We start from the raw sequence: 16,586 nt of genomic DNA, 5'->3' as shown, positions 1-16,586 counted from the left end.
AAGAAACTGTTCAACTTTGTTTCTTCCCTTAGTATTGCTGACAAAGTATTGCTGTAGAATACAGGAATTACTTAGAATAGGAACATAGTCATCACAACTGTTACTAAATGGAAAAGAAAAGAATTTCTGAATTAATTATTCCTGTCAATACAGGAAACACTGCTAGTATCTTATGTTGGTATTAGACCTCTCTGCCTGCATTGAGAATATAGTTTTACATAGTAGCAAGGTTTGTGAAGCAGCAAGGTTTGTGAGGTAGCTAAAGCCATGGGCTGCCTCTAAAGGCTTTGAATCCCAGCCATGTGGCTTAGCCATGAGATGTGCATTTGAGAAATGTTGTCGTCTTTTGCTGTCCAACTCCAAATTTTCAGATGATAATGTGATTATCCCAGCTTAAGTTGCATCCTGAAGGGGTGGCCTGCCCCTCCACACCTGTGAGCATTTCTCGTTAGGTGGAACGAGAGACTTGAGAAAAGAAATGAGACACAGAGACAAAGTATAGAGAAAGAGAAAGTGGGCCCAGGGGACCGGCACTCAGCATACAGAGGACCCACATGGTCTCTGAGTTCCCTCAGTATTTATTGATCATTATCTTTACCATCTTAGAAAAAGGGAAGTAGCAGGATAATAGGATCATAGTAGGGAGAAGGTCAGCAGTAAGACATGTGAATAAAGATCTCTGTGACATGAATAAGTTTAAGGAAAAGTGCTGTGCCTTGATATGCATATGCAGACATCTCCATAAACCTTTTTAGTGCATAAAGAGCAGCATTGCCACTAGCACGTCCCACCTTCAGCCCTGAGGCGGTTTTCTCCTTTCTCAGTAAACAGAACATACAATCAGGTTTTACACCAAGATGTTCCATTGCCCAGGGATGGGCAGGAGACAGATGCTTTTCTCTATCTCAACTGCCAGGAGGCCTTCTTTCCTCTTATACTAATCCTCCTCAGCACAGACCCTTCACCCTTCACGGGTGTCAGGCTGGGGACGGTCAGGTCTTTCCCTTCCCATGAGGCCATATTTCAGACTATCACATGGGGAGAAACCTTGGACAATATCTAGCTTTCCTAGGCAGAGGTCCCCGTGACCTTTGGCAGTGTACATGTCCCTGGGTACTTGAGATTAAGAGAATGGTGATGACTTTTCACAAGCATACTGCCTTCAGGCACTTGTTTAACAAAGCACACCCTGCACAGCCCAAAATCCATTAAACCTTGAGTCACCACTGCACATGTCTCTTGCAAGGACAAGGTTGGGGGTGGGGTCACAGATTAACAGCATCTCAAATACAGAACAAAATGGAGTCTTTTATGTCTGCTTCTTTCTATATAGACACAGTAACAGTCTGATCTCTCTTTCTTTTCCCCACATGTCCCCCTTTTCTTTTCAGCAAAACCACCATTGTTATCATGGCTCGTTCTCGATGGTCGCTGTCTCTTTGGAACTGTTGGGTATACCTGCAGACTAACAGCAGACAGGCACACAAGGATTAATGTGAAATTTACAATAGTAGTACTTTACATGGTCTTAACCGAAGTGACAGGGTTAAGATTTGTGAGGCCATCAGCAACTCCTGCAATTGCCTCAGTTTCTGCTACCAACACAGAGATCACATACTTCACAAGGTAATAAAATATCACAAAGCAAGTGGAGGCAGGATGAGATCACAGGACCACACGATGGCGTTAAAATTAAAATTAAAACTGAAAATGCTAATGAAATTTTGGGCACACTTTGTCATTGATAGCATCTTATCAGGAAACAGGGTTTGACAGCAGACAGCCTGTGTGACCAAAATTTATTAGGTGGGAATTTCCTCATCCTAATAAGCCTGGGAGCACTACAGTAGACCGGGGCTTATTTCATCCCTTTGGCTTCTACCGTAAAAGGCGGCACACTTCCAAGGGGGTCGTTTATAGGTCTACCCTCAAAGTGCATTCTGTTTCTCAGGGATGTTCCTTGCTGAGAAAAAGAATTCAGCGATATTTCTCCTATTTGCTTTTAAAAAGAGAAGAAATATGGCTCTGTTCCATCCAGCTCACTGGCGGCCAGTTCAAGGTTACCTCCCTTGTTCCCTGAACATTGCTGGTATCCTGTTCTTTTTTCAAGATGTCCAGATTTCATATTGTTCAAACACACATGCTCTACAAACAATTTGTGCAGTTAACGCAATCATCACAGGGTCCTGAAGTGACATATATCCTCCTCAGCTTACAAAGAAGATGATGGGATTGAGAGATTAAAGTAAAGACAGACATAGGAAATTATAAAAGTATTAATTTGGGGAACTAATAAATGTCCATGAAATCTTCACATTTTATGTTTTTCTGCTGTGGCTTCAGCGGGTCCCTCCGTTCAGGGTCCCTGACTTCCCACACATCTGTTCTTCTGATATCACCACTTTGTTCATCTTGCAAATCAATGGTGCTCGATTGCGGTGTTTCCGACTCCGTGGAGGCGCTTTTCTTTGCATCTCTGATGGGTTCATTGTAGAACTTCAAATGTCTAGTGGGTATCCAAACAGGAAGCTGATTTTCTTCTGGTGAAACACAAGCAAAACCTCTTCCCCAGGTTATCACCTTCCTTATTTCCCATGTCTTATTTTTGTTATCTTTCCACCAAATCAGTTTTCCTTCATGTGGACTGTTCTTTTTACCAGTAAGATGTTGCTCTGCAGAAGTAGTAGTCTGATTTCTATAAATGTTTAAAAAAATTAAAGTATAGAGTGCTAGATTAAGTTGCATCTGAAGAGTGGTATACTCCTTATTGTCTCCCCCTTCTTTTTGTTTAACTAACTGAGTTTTGAGTGTTCTATTAGTTCTTTCAACTATGGCCTGTCTTTGGGAATTATAAGGAATTCCTGTTATATGTGTAATTTTTCAGTGATTTAAGAATTTTTGGGAAGCTTTACTACAATATCCTGGTCCATTGTCAGTTTTAATTTTTTCTGGAACTCCCATTACAGCAAAACAAGATAATAAATGTTTTTTAATATGGGAAGTACTTTCTCCTGTCTGGCAGGTTGCCCATATGAAATGTGAATAAGTATCAACTGTTACATGAACATATGATTATTTTCCAAATGAAGGTACATGTGTGACATCCATTTGCCATAATGCGTTAGGACACAGACCTCTGGGATTAACTCCTGCCTCTTTAGTGGGCAGGTGTAGTACTTGACACTGGGTGCAATGTTGTACAGTATCTTTTGCCTGTTTCCATGTGACATCAAATTTGTTTTTTAACCCTGCTGCATTTACATGAGTCAAAGCATGAAGTTCTTGTGCTTTTATGAATGCAGAGGATACCAGTAAGTCAGTTTGTTCATTTGTTTTAGTTAAAGGTCCTGGTAAATTAGTGTATGCTCGAATATGAGTAATATAAAACGGGAAATTCCTTTTTCTTACAGTTTGTTGTAATAAATTGAACAGCTGGTTTAACTGAGCATCCATGCTATATTTAATTAGTGCTGTCTCAACATCCCTTGTAGCCTGTACTACATTTGCAGAATCTGATACAATATTAACAGGTTGATTAAAATCTTGTAACACTGTAATGACTGCAACCAACTCTGCCCTTTTAGCCGATTGATATTGAGTTTTGATTACTTGCTCTTTTGGCCCTGTGTAAGCCACTTTTCCATTGCTGGAACCATCAGTAAATACTGTCAGAGCATTTTCTAAAGGTTCATGTCTGGTAATTTTAGGTAAAATCCAAGTAGTCAATTTTAAAAACTGAAGATTTTTGGTTTTGGGTAATGATTAGCAATAATTCCCACAAAATCAGCAAGACCAATCTGCCATGCACCAGAATTGATAAAGGCTTGTCTAATTTGTTCCTTGGTTAAAGGAACAACTATTTTGTCTAGGTCATTACCACAGAATTTTATTATTTATAATCTTGCCTGACCAATTAATGTAGCTATTTGATCCAAGTACAATGTAAAAGTCTTAATTGTACTGTGAGGAAGGAATGACCACTCCACAAGATCAGTATTTTGAACAATGATGCCTGTTGGAGAATGTGCAGTAGCAAAAATCAAAAGTTGGAATGGGGCTATTTTACTTATTTGCGCTGACTGAAGTTTTTCTTCCATTAATTTAATTTTTTTTTGTTGCCTCTGGGGTTAATATTCTTTTACTATTTAAGTCTGGGTCTCCTCTTAGGATAGAGAACAAATTTGACATGGCATAAATAGGAATGCCTAGAGTTGGCCGAATCCAATTAATATCGCCTAACAATTTCTGAAAGTCATTTAATGTTTTTAATGTGTCTTTTCTTACTTCTATTTTTTGTGACTTAATTTTTTTATTTTCTATCTGCATCCCTAAATAATGAAAAGGAGTAGAGGTTTGAATCTTATCAGATGCTATTGTTAGTCCTGCGTTGGCAACCTCTGCTTGCAGAAAAGTGTAACAGTCAATTCATTTGTCTGTTTCTGTAGCACATAAAATATCATCAATATAGTGAATGATATAACAATCTGAAAATTTGTCTCTAACTGTTTGAAGGACTTGACCTACAAAAGTCTGACAGATAGTTGGACTCTGAAGCATTCCCTGAGGTAACACTTTCCACTGAAACCTGGTGGCTAGTTCCTTATTATTTACGGCTGGTATAGTAAAGGCAAAGTTTTCACAATCCTGCTCTGCCAGAGGAATGGTAAAAAAGCAATCCTTTAGATCAATTATAATTAAAGGCCAGTCTTTTGGAATCATGGCCGCGGAGGGCAACTTGGGTTGGAGAGGCCCCATGGGTTGAATTACAGCATTTATGGCTCTTAAGTCCGTTATGCCATTTGCCTGATTTTTTCTGAATTACAAATGCAGGAGAATTCCAGGGCAAGAATGAAGGCTCAGTGTGTCCCTTTTCTAATTGTTCCTTTGCTAATAAATGTAAAGCCTCCAGTTTTTGTTTTAGTAGCAGCCACTGATTTACCCATACCGGTTTTTCTGTTTTCCAAGTTAATGGAATGGGTTTAGGAGGCTCTACAGTGGCCGCCCCTAAAAAGGATACCCTATTCCTTTTCTTTCTTGAGTTTTCTCAGTCTCAATTGGGACTTTAATGCCATTTTCATTTTTTCCCATTCCCTTTCCTGGTATATATCCCATCTTAGTCATGATTTTTTGACTCATGGGGCTGTATAATGGAGCGGGCATAATGATTTCTGCACTCCACTGTTGTAACAAATCTTAACCCCATAGACTAACAGGAATTGAAATAATCATTGGCTCAACAGTACTTTCTTGATTATCTGGCCCTAAACAATGTAAAATCATTGTACTTTGAGACACTTCTGAAGCTGTGCCTACGCCGACAAGTCTTGTAACAGCCTTTTGTTTAGGCCAATTTTCTGGCCACTGATTTAAAGCAATGACAGAGACATCTGCTCCAGTGTCTACCAATGCTTCAAACTGTTTTCCTTGAATAATGGCCTTACACACAGGTCTGCTCTCAGAGACCTGACTTGCCCAACATGCAGCCTTTCCTACCGGATCAGTGCTTCCAAACCCTCCTGTTCTTTTTATCTCACTGTTTCCAACTTTAATATAAGGTAGGAGTAATAATTGAGCAATCCTGTCTCCTGGACTGGCACTCCAAGGAATTAAGGAACTAATAACCAATTGAATTTCGCCTTTATAGTCTGAATCAACCACACCAGTACGAATTTGAACTCCCTTTAGATTTAAACTTGATCTTCCTAAGATTAGTCCTACAGTCCCCTCAGGCAATGGGCCGTATACCCCTGTGGAGATTTTTCGTGGAGGCTCCCCTGGAAGCAGAGAGACTGCTTGTATAGTACATAAATCTACTGCTGCACTGCCACTTGTGTGGGGGGGATAATTGCCTATTGTGATAACTGGCTTATTCCCTGAGGCACTTGTGGCAGTGGGGGTTGTTCCTGAAAACCCTGGGGAACAAAGGGCTGAATTGGGAATGCCCCAGTTTGTTGCAGGGCCTGAGGCTGGCCCTCCTCTGTTTCCCGACTGGTTGCCCATTTTTATCAAATTTAGAACGACATTGATTACCCCAATGTTTTCCCTTTTTACGTCTTGTACATAGGCCAGGTGGCTCTTTATCTGTTGTAGTAGCTTGAGTAGTTATATTTTGTTTATTTGAGACTAGGCAATTCTTTTTTAGATGACCAATTTGACCACAATTATAACATTTTCCCCCAAATGTTCTAACTTGTCCTCCTAAAGTAACTCCTGTGATTGCTTGAGCCATAAGCATAGCTTTATGCATAGCCTCTCCAATTCCATCACAGGCTTTAACGTACTCTGAGATTACATCTGATCCTGCTGGGACCCTTCCTTTTAATGGCTTAATGGTTGATTGACAGTCAGGATTGGCGTTTTCATACGCCATCAACTCCACTATGACCTTTCGGGCATTCTCATCAGTTACTGACTTTTGAGCAGCATCTTGAAGCCTTGCTACAAAATCAGGGTAGGGCTCTTTAGAGCCTTGTCTTGTTGTATTGAAGGAGGGGCAGGCGGTTCCTGGGTCTTGGATTTTCTCCCAGGCCCTAAGGCAGATAGCCCTAATTTGCTCAATGGCCTCATTTGGCATTATTACTTGTTGACTTAGCAGTGCTCCAATTTTGACCTGTTCCTAATAGTTGATCTACGTCTATGTTAATTGGAGGATTGGCAGTCATATTTCTTAGGACCTATTCTTGTGCCCCATCAATCCACCAAGTCTTAAATTGTAAAAATTAAGAGAGTGAGAGAGATGATTTTGCCAGAATCTCCCAATATAAGGAATGAGTCTATGTCCATGAGCAATGGAATCTAATAATGTTCTCATGTGAGGAGAGTCAGGTCCATACTGTTTTACTCCCTCTTTCTTTTAGCATTTTTATAGAAAAGGACTCATATCTGGCTTCAGCTATGGGAGGCTCTCCCTCTTCGGCCCCTTCTCCAGGTGGTCTTGATTCTAATATTACTGGGAATTGCCACGCTTCAATAGCTCCTTATTTTCTTGCCTCATCAATAATTTTATGTAATGCACCACTCCGTCCACTAGGCAGTGCTGTAGGATTACGTTCCATGGTGGGCAGCTGAGGATTTAGCGCCCTGCCCTGTGGCGCTGGAAACATTCCTGGCTGTCCATATGGATTTTCTGCGGGCAGCCGATACTGAAGTTTGGCTGGTGGCCACTATTGATAGGCTACTGGCGGCTGGGTCTTATTTTCTACCAGCTGATATTGTGGACACTGTATTTGGATTGGCATTGCCATGACAGAGACTCTATCTTTTTCTATTTGATCTTCTTTTGGAGTTTGTACTTGTTTAACCTGCATTTGAGGTTGTAAAGTTACAGGCATCTGAGCTGCTGTAAGAGGAGTTGGCCATCGTGGTTTAGACTCTGATGGCTCTGCTAATTCTGGACCTTTTTCTTCTAATTTTAACGTTTCAGGATCTATCACCTCCTGTAATTGATTATCGCCAACATTTTGCATTGACGGAGCCATTACCGGCTCTGATTCACATTTACAATGTGAACTTTCCGTTCCTGTCCAGGATTCTATCCCTGCCTCTTTTTCACAATCTACTGCACAACTTTCAGGGACATCAGAAACTGAAACACTATCTTCTTCTGTTTGAAACGGTTCTAAAGCTATTTTAATAATGACCCAATCATTCCATACTGTAAGTGGGATGATTTTACCTTCCCTACTTGCTTGTTGTAATTCTTTGCCAATTTTTTCCCATCTTTTAGTTCTAAAGTTCCCTGTTCTGGAAATGATGGACAAAATTGTTCTATTGTTTGAAATAGTATAATTAGATTTTTGGTACAGACTTTAACTCCCCCTCTTTTTAAGAGAATTTTAATAAAGCTGCGATAAGAGGCATATTTACTTTTAGTTTGCCCCATTGTAACCCTAGGTTCTTCCGAGTGCACAAGCTTACCGCAAGGCTGACTGTAGACATACTCGGGAGTCTCTCGTCGACTTGTCCTCAGTGACCAAGCTCGAGCGTACCTTCACCTTAGAGAAAAGCACCCACGTCGGGCACCAGATGAAGGGGTGGCCTGCCCCTCCACACCTGTGGGCATTTCTCGTTAGGTGGAACGAGAGACTTGAGAAAAGAAATGAGACACAGAGACAAAGTATAGAGAAAGAAAAAAGTGGGCCCAGGGGACCGGCACGGTCTCTGAGTTCCCTCAGTATTTATTGATCATTATCTTTACCATCTTAGAAAAGGGGAAGTGGCAGGATAATAGGATCATAGTAGGGAGAAGGTCAGCAGTAAGACATGTGAATAAAGATCTCTGTGACATGAATAAGTTTAAGGAAAAGTGCTGTGCCTTGATATGCATATGCAGACATCTCCATAAACCTTTTTAGTGCATAAAGAGCAGCATTGCCACTAGCACGTCCCACCTTCAGCCCTGAGGCAGTTTTCTCCTTTCTCAGTAAACAGAACATACAATCGGGTTTTACACCGAGATGTTCCATTGCCCAGGGACAGGCAGGAGACAGATGCTTTTCTCTATCTCAACTGCCAGGAGGCCTTCTTTTTCTCTTATACTAGTCCTCCTCAGCACAGACCCTTCACGGGTGTCAGGCTGGGGACGGTCAGGTCTTTCCCTTCCCATGAGGCCATATTTCAGACTATCACATGGGGAGAAACCTTGGACAATATCTAGCTTTCCTAGGCAGAGGTCCCTGTGACCTTTGGCAGTGTACGTGTCCCTGGGTACTTGAGATTAAGAGAATGGTGATGACTTTTCACAAGCATACTGCCTTCAGGCACTTGTTTAACAAAGCACACCCTGCACAGCCCAAAATCCATTAAACCTTGAGTCACCACTGCACATGTCTCTTGCAAGGGCAAGGTTGGGGGTGGGGTCACAGATTAACAGCATCTCAAATACAGAAAATAGAGTCTCTTATGTCTACTTCTTTCTATATAGACACAGTAAGTCTGATCTCTCTTTCTTTTCCCCACAGCATCCACTTCTGGTCTTGTGAATTGTGGAAGGCAGTTTTATTTTATTTATTTTATTTTATTTATTTATTTATTTATTTATTCTTGAGACGGAGTCTTGCTCTGTCACCCAGACTGGAGTGCAGTGGCCGGATCTCAGCTCACTGCAAGCTCCTCCTCTAGGGTTCACGCCATTCTCCTGCCTCAGCCTCCCGAGTAGCTGGGACTACAGGCACCCGCCACTTCACCTGGCTAGTTTTTTGTATTTTTTAGTAGAGACGGGGTTTCACCGTATTAGCCAGGATGGTCTCGATCTCCTGACCTCATGATCCGCCCGTCTCGGCCTCCCAAAGTGCTGGGATTACAGGCTTGAGCCACCGCGCCCGGCAAAGGCAGTTTTAGAGAAAGGAGTCATGAGTAACATGACAGCAGTTGGCTATGTCTTTCCAGTTCTCTGCTGATGTCGGAAAGACCCAGAAATAAAAAGGAGGAAAAGCCATCTTAGGGATCTAAGGAGGCCCTATGTGAAAAGTTACTACCTTAGACATTTGAAGATAGCTTACTGTTTAGTGCGTACACCGTAAACAATGATCTCATTTTAAATGAGAACTTTCTCATAAATGGTTTACAAATGAGGTGAAACTAGTATAAAGCCATTTAAAGAGATTATCAGTCCAATATGAACCAGTTAAGTCTTTGGACTATCCCTTTCCTCCTTGACTACTGCTTTGAGGTACATAAATCATTCATCTTACATGTCAGAGGAAATTAGTTTTGGATAGTTCTACTTTCTCCTGTGTCTCATGGGAGAGTGAGAGAGCAACAATAGAGAACACAATGAAAAAAATGGAATACTGGGTAAACACCAATAATATTTCCATTAGCCTTCTAAAGATGTTCATGCCATACTTCCTATGCATTGCATTGGGCTTTTGTAAACAGCAATATAAAATCTACTCTGACATTAGGAAATCAGACAGTCTCTGAAGTTGACCTGATATTGGACAAATTCTACTTCCAGCAGCACTTTGCCTGACATGTATATGTATACACCCGTTAACAGGCCACAGTCAAACCGATGAAAGAGCACCAGAGTTAGGACATCTGGGTTCTGGCTCTGGCCTTTATAATTCTGGTCACCTCCCTGGGCCTCAGTGCCTTTGTCATTAATAACACTGGTATTCTCTAAAGTCCCTTCTAGAACTCAAGAATTCTGCATTTCAAAACCTGTTGATCAAGGTCACCACAGCTACTTCTGTGCCCACCATATTCCTCTAGACACTTCCTGCAAAGCAACTGAAGTGAAGAAGCATCTAAGAACAGATATATAAAGGGCAAGGTGGGGTAATCTTGTCCATCTGAAGAAGTTCCCAGAAGAGGTCAATTGCAAACGGAGCTGGGACCTGAGAAAACAAATGATTACATCAAACCCTATATTGGCAAAGGAGGAGAACATCTTAAGTTTATATATCCACATACATATAAATTTTAATGTTAATCTCTTAATTTAGATTTTAATCTCAAGATCAAGGGTATTCCCAACTTGTACATAGTAACCTTGATAGCTGAAGAATATGAAGGGAGAGCTAAATTATGAGAGAACTTAAAACTACTCTGGTGATTTTTATCACATGAAATACTGATCAGGCAAATGTTTAGTTATTACCAGCTATTACTAAACGACCACATGCTTGATGAAGGTACTCAGATTCTATGTATGGGGCTATCAGGCATGGTTGCTTTTCTCAGTAAGCCTACATACAGTCCGGTAAAGGATGGAAGGAAGATGTGGTACATGAAAATCAACCTATGCTAGTGGTATGAGATGTGCTCTACAGGTGGAACTGCTTGAGCTGGATAAGATGGCCACAGAAGGCCTTGTGTAGAAGATTGGATACATGGCTTCATTTTGAAGTATCAGCAGACTGAGCAGAAGACTTTTTAGATAGAAAGTCAAGAAAATAATGACAGAACTGAGCCACAGCAACATCCTGGAAAGGACATTCTGAGGAGTGAGCAAGCATTCAGTGGCAGTGAAAAAACAGGATAGGAAGTTGAGAGACTGCCTTGGAGGAAAATATGTATAGGCTGGCAGGTTGTAGGGAAAGGAACCTGAACTTGATGTCCAGTTTGAATCTTGGTTTTATTCCTCCTCTGTATGACCTTACAAGCAAATTAGTTAACCTCTGGGAGCCTCTGGTTTCTCTCCCATAAAATGGAAATAGATCTTGCTCATAGAGATTTTTATAAGACTAAGATGAAATCGTGTTTTTGCAAAACAACCTGTTGTATAAGTCTCAGGTATTATTTTTCATTTTTATTTCTATTTCCCCCTCCTGCCCAGGACAATTCTTGCTTTCTTTTATTTTTAAAGATAATTTTGTAGACTAGTTTCTTATACTGGTATTACTCCAATCTTCACAAGTCAAAGCTGAACTGTTTAGGGAGGCTTGTAACTACCTTAGACCTGGTATCAGTCTCTTGGATTCTAATGTCCCATGTAAGTTTCTCTTGCATGAAAATACCTGGGGATTTGTGACTCACTAAAGCTAGTGCTGTGTTAGGATCTATTAACAGAATGGACATTCCAGACCCCAGATAATAATTATCTCATTGTAGGTAGAGTCATTAAGACCAAATCTAAAGTCTTGGGTTCCGTTTTCCCCATTCATGTGAGGCTCTGGAAACCATGCCATGTGAGGAACAACTGACAGAACTCAAGGGTGTTTAGACAAGAGATCAGGTGGAATGTAGAAAGTTAAAAAGCTTTGAAGCTTTTCCTGTAGGCACGGGGGTCTCTTCTGAGTTTTTGAGTGGGAAAATGACATGACAGAGTAATTCTTTATGAAATTTGGCTCCATGATTGGTCAGTAGGATGAGTCTGTTAGTAAGAGGCAGAGAAACCAATGAAAACGTTACCATATTAATACAAAGTGGCCCCAACCCATGTCCATCAATACTGAGAGATACAGGGAAAAATGAATGATCAGAATAAGAAGTTACCACAGGAATATTCAAGACAAACTCAAATTAGTGTTTAATAGGTAATGACAGACATTGAATTGGCTGACAGGGGAATATTTCAATATGGCAGAATGGAAACATGGCAAAAGAAGAGGTTGCATTAAGCAAATTACATATGGGGAGAAAGGAGAGGGATGCCAGCCATCTTATAACTGTCCAGCTTAATCCAAAAGATTTTTGGGAAGGTGAGGTAGTAGGTAAAACAGCTTAAATTTACTACTAAGAGTAAGGGAACACTGCCTCATGATCCCCATGATCCATGTATCCCCAAAGAGATGACGGAGGCTACCTTCAGATCTTTTCAGCCCCTTGCTTCTGCCGATATGGTTATATAGGGCGTACACTTTCCCTTCTCAATGTCTCATTCCTTCTTCTCTCTCTGCATCTTGGGGCAAAACCTTGGAGACAAGAACAAACAATAAAAATGATTAGTGAGTTTCCCTTGAATTGTGCCCATATATTAATATTTACTTTAGCAAGGCTTCAGACTGACTTAGAACTGGAGCAGTGGTTCTTACATCAGGGGTGATTTACAACCTGCCTCTTCATCTCTTTGTCAAGGGGACATTTGGCAATGCTTGGGGATATTTTTGGTTGTCACAACGGGCAAGGAGTGCTACTAGCATGTAGTGATTAGAGGCTAAGGAAGCTGCTAAACATCCTACAGTGCACAGAACAGCACTCCAAAACAAAGAATTATCTTGCCCAAAATGCCAATAATGTTGAGGATGAGAACCCCTGAATTAAAGGGGTAACACTGGATAGTTGGTATTAGAAACATCCTTGAGCCCACCAGACCTCTTTATCCTACCCTTGGGATAAGTTGTTAACAGCACATACTCTCTAAGGAATTCACTGAGCTTTGGGGTTTTTTTGGTGCTAAATCCTGGGAAAATCAGCAGATGTTGATCTTCCAATTTTATTTGATCAGCGTACATGATTTCTACTCAAGAATTGGTACCCCTTCATAGTGATTATGGCCTTATTTCAGACCATAGAACTAGCAGTTCCTCTTCATTTAATCATAGAGATTGAGGGCAGCATATGTCTAACACCCAAAGTGTAAATTCATAGGGTAAAATATCTTAGAAATCTCTTCTTTCATCAGCCACTCCTGATCTTTCCTCCAAAAATGTATTCTAAAGAACTGAGAAAACTGACATTTTTCCAGACACCTATGTGTGTGGCACTCTACTAGGCACTGAAATTACAAAGACAAGAAGTCCTAGCACTTTGGAAAGCCAAGGCGGGCGGATAACGAGGTCAGGAGGTCAAGACCATCCTGGCCAACACGGTGAAACCCCATCTCTACTAAAAATACAAAAAAAAAAAAAAAAAAAAAACTAGCCGGTGTGGCAGCACATACCTATAATCCCAGCTACTCAGGAGGCTGAGGAAGGAGAATTGCTTGAACCTGGGAGGTGGAGGCTGCAGTGAGCAGAGATTGGGCCACTACACTCCAGCCTGGGTGACAGAGTGAGACTCCATCTCAAAAAAAAAAAAAAAAAAAAAAAGAACTGAAAATGTGTGTGTTTGTTTTTTGAGATGGAATCTCACTCTGTCGCCCAGGCTGGAGTGCAATGGCGTGATCTTGGCTCACTGCAGTCTCCGCCTCCTGGGTTCTTGGGTTCAAGTGATTCTTCTGCTTCAGCCTCCTAAGTAGCTGGGGCTACAAGTGCACACCACCATGCCTGGCTAATTTTTGAATTTTTAGTAGAGACGGAGGTTTCACCATGTTGGCCAGGCTGGTCTCAAACTCCTGACCTTAAGTGATCCACCTACCTTGGCCTCCCAAAGTTCTGGGATTACAAGCGTGAGCCACCTTGCCCGGCCCAAGAACTGAGAATTGGTAGGATCACCTGTAGCCATGTAGTTTCTCGACTGTATCAGTGCATCTTACCCTCCTCCAAGAAAATGATTCTTGGCCCCAAAATTTGTCAATTTGCCTTTTCTCTAACTCCAAATCAAAATTAGAGTATCAGAAGGATGGTGGCCATGGAAGTTGGAATTCACTAAGGAGTGTTTAACAACTCACCTGCCAAATTGACTAGCCCTTAAAAAAATTAGAATATCATTTAGCATCAGAAACATTTTCAAATTAGTTAGCAAACCCCAGTCTCCAAAAATATATGAAGTTAAGGAAAAAATAGATGGACTAAACTAGAATGTGAATTGAGGGCAGCGACTTCTTAGCTCTGTAATTCCAATGCCTAGTAGAGTGCCACACGTGTAGGAGGTGTCGGAAAATGTCCAGTGAATGAACAGAACTTACTGAGACAAGTAAAGGAGATGCTAATGTTTCCATAGACTTTCTGTAAATATGAGAGAGAATAGGCTAAAATCTCAGAGAGCTGCTGAACCATGCTAATAAAGTTTGATCTTCCAGAATTGAGATCAGGATGATAGTATGATAGTACTTACAGTAGGTCAGGCAGCATATCACAAAAATTCCATTTACTGAGATTAGGGTAATGGCCCAGGATGGGAGCAGGTTATCAGGAAAATGCTCTTGCTTGGCTGTGAAGGGAAAAGAATAATGTCAGCTGTAATGTGTTTCCTACTGCCTGATATTCATTCTGTGCCTTTTCTATTGATGCAACTGTGGAGTATTCTTTGTCTGGTCACCTCTCCAGTATGCAGCTGCTAGCATTTTTCTTGCATAATTCTTCAATCAGGCACATACTTGTGGGCAACTAATATTCAGATGTCAGATACTAAAAGTGAAAAAGGCACTTTGAATGTCTGCATTTACTGAGTTAAGTTGATATAAGGAAGATTTTAAGGAAATCTTTTACAAGCCATCTTGTAATATCTCACTTTTATAGCTGATTATAACTATGTATTACTACTAACTGGTTGATGTTGTGTTCTATGTATACTTTATTTTTCCTTCTCTAGCTCTGTCATGCCTTCTCCCTTTCTCCTACCATATTGTCTCTCAACACATACACATCACACACATCCTTACCTCACAGTAGCTGCCCTAAGGAGCTACTGTGCATTCACAGGAGCCACTTTGCATTCACTTTCGGGTACAGGTTTTTCACCCTCTAGCCTAGAGCTACTGGAAATACAGAACAAGTCCAGCAAAGAACTAAGTGTGGATATGGCTTGGTATTAGGTGGGACCATCCTAGAAGAGAGCTCTGAAGGTTATCAGCTGTAGTTTCAGTCCCACAGAGCACAAGAAGTACACAGGAAGGATGAGGGTGGGGAGGAGAAAGGTGTTGGTGGATATGGTGCTACTGGTCCATGCCTCCAGATCAGGAGCAGCAGCTACACTGTTTATTCTTCAGCTGCTTTGAAGAATAGTTAGCAACATCTGGAAAAAGGGCAGGGACACAAATTATAGCAGCTCATCTGGTTTCTCTGAAATGGCTTACAAATAAATGAATATTTAGTAACTTATTGTTTTTCCTTTTTTTTTTTCCCATGCTGAAGTTTTATTTAAAACATAAAAGAAATGTTCCCCAAAAATGCTGGTGAATAAAGCAAAATGGTACGATACAGTGCTCTCTCCCTCTGAGTTAGCCAGCCTATCCAAGTACAGGGTAATATACAGTACTCAATGCTGGTAGAATTTCACAGTAGTTTGGTGTTAAAGATTATCTGTGCCTAGATAACGAAGAGATTATCAGTGTGTGATGCTTAGTTCTGGGTTTACACCTTACTGGGCATGAACAAGAGCCCCTGCTCCTTGGCCATAGCCAAATCCCTTGGGCCCAGAGTTCTTTGCATAGCATCCTTTACAATAGATTTCACCTTCTTTTTCAGTGGAGTTGTTGATTCAAGACTCTTCCCACACTTTGCACATCAGAAACAGTTTTTGTGCCAGGGCTTTCCAGCTCCAATTATCTTCTCGGCAGCATATACCGAGTCCCCACATCTGGAACAGTTCTCAGCACCTCCAGATTTCTGAGCAAATTTAGAAGTGTTTGGATTTGTTGTAGGCCTGTGAGGCTGAACACTCTGGCTTGATGCCCAGCCTCTCGCCATGTTAAGCGTGCCAGCGCCCTGGCCATAACCATAGCCTTTTGGCCCATATTCCTTTCCATAGCAGGATTTGCAGTAGATCTCTTCATTGTGAATTGCCACTGTTGTGCTCTCTAAATTTTTCCTGCAAACCATTGAGTCAGAGGCAGGAGCATGCACCAGATGCGGAGCTAGCAAGGCTGGGCTGGAGACAGGGTCCAGGGACCAGGGAGTCCAAGATCCCTGTTTTTACTTTTCTGATTACCAAACCTAGTGGTAAGTTTTTTTTTTTTTAATTTATGTATTTATTTATTTATTTATTTGAGATGGAGTTTCACTCTGTTCCCCAGGCCAGGCGTGCAGTAATGCGACCTCAGCTCACTGCAGTCTCTGCCTCCCAAGTTCAAGCAATTCTTCTGCCTCAGCCTCCCAAGTAGCTGGGATTACAGGGGCATGCCGCCATACCCAGCTAATTTTTGTATTTTCAGTAGAGTCAGGGTTTCCCCATGTTGGCCAGGCTGGTTTCAAACTCCTGACCTCAGGTGATCCTTCCGTCTCGGCCTCCCAAAGTGCTGGGATTACAGGCGTGAGCCACTGCGCCTGGCCTAGTTTTATTATTTCTCTTATTGGACTTCTCATCAGCATTTGGCCAGT

The 16,586-nt window shown here is 41.4% G+C and overlaps 1 protein-coding gene, 1 long non-coding RNA gene and 1 pseudogene across 2 annotated transcripts in view; all 3 read right to left on the bottom strand.

Moving 5' to 3' along the window:
• Positions 1 to 497: 497 nt before the first annotated feature.
• Positions 498 to 8,149, bottom strand: LOC139362051 (uncharacterized). The gene is made up of 2 exons (XR_011620332.1): positions 7,918 to 8,149; positions 498 to 2,695 (listed from the first exon to the last, which is right to left on the bottom strand). It is a non-coding gene; the product is annotated as an uncharacterized lncRNA (long non-coding RNA).
• Positions 8,150 to 9,332: 1,183 nt separating this feature from the next.
• The window catches only part of LOC105470340 (CD80 molecule), a 33,652-nt gene continuing 26,398 nt past the window's right edge, over positions 9,333 to 16,586 (bottom strand). The window contains exons 5-7 of the mRNA XM_011722201.3: positions 14,383 to 14,478; positions 12,251 to 12,359; positions 9,333 to 10,340 (exon numbers count right to left, since the gene is read on the bottom strand). Of these exons, the coding sequence (XP_011720503.1) occupies positions 12,289 to 12,359; positions 14,383 to 14,478 (167 nt within the window). The 3' untranslated portion in view covers positions 9,333 to 10,340; positions 12,251 to 12,288. The remainder of the gene's footprint in view (positions 10,341 to 12,250; positions 12,360 to 14,382; positions 14,479 to 16,586) is intronic.
• On the bottom strand, positions 14,476 to 16,458 carry LOC105470339 (cysteine and glycine-rich protein 2 pseudogene; annotated as a pseudogene).

The sequence above is a fragment of the Macaca nemestrina genome, chromosome 2 (assembly GCF_043159975.1).
Source record: "Macaca nemestrina isolate mMacNem1 chromosome 2, mMacNem.hap1, whole genome shotgun sequence".
NCBI lineage: Eukaryota > Metazoa > Chordata > Mammalia > Primates > Cercopithecidae > Macaca > Macaca nemestrina.
This window is presented reverse-complemented; position numbering and strand designations above follow the sequence as displayed.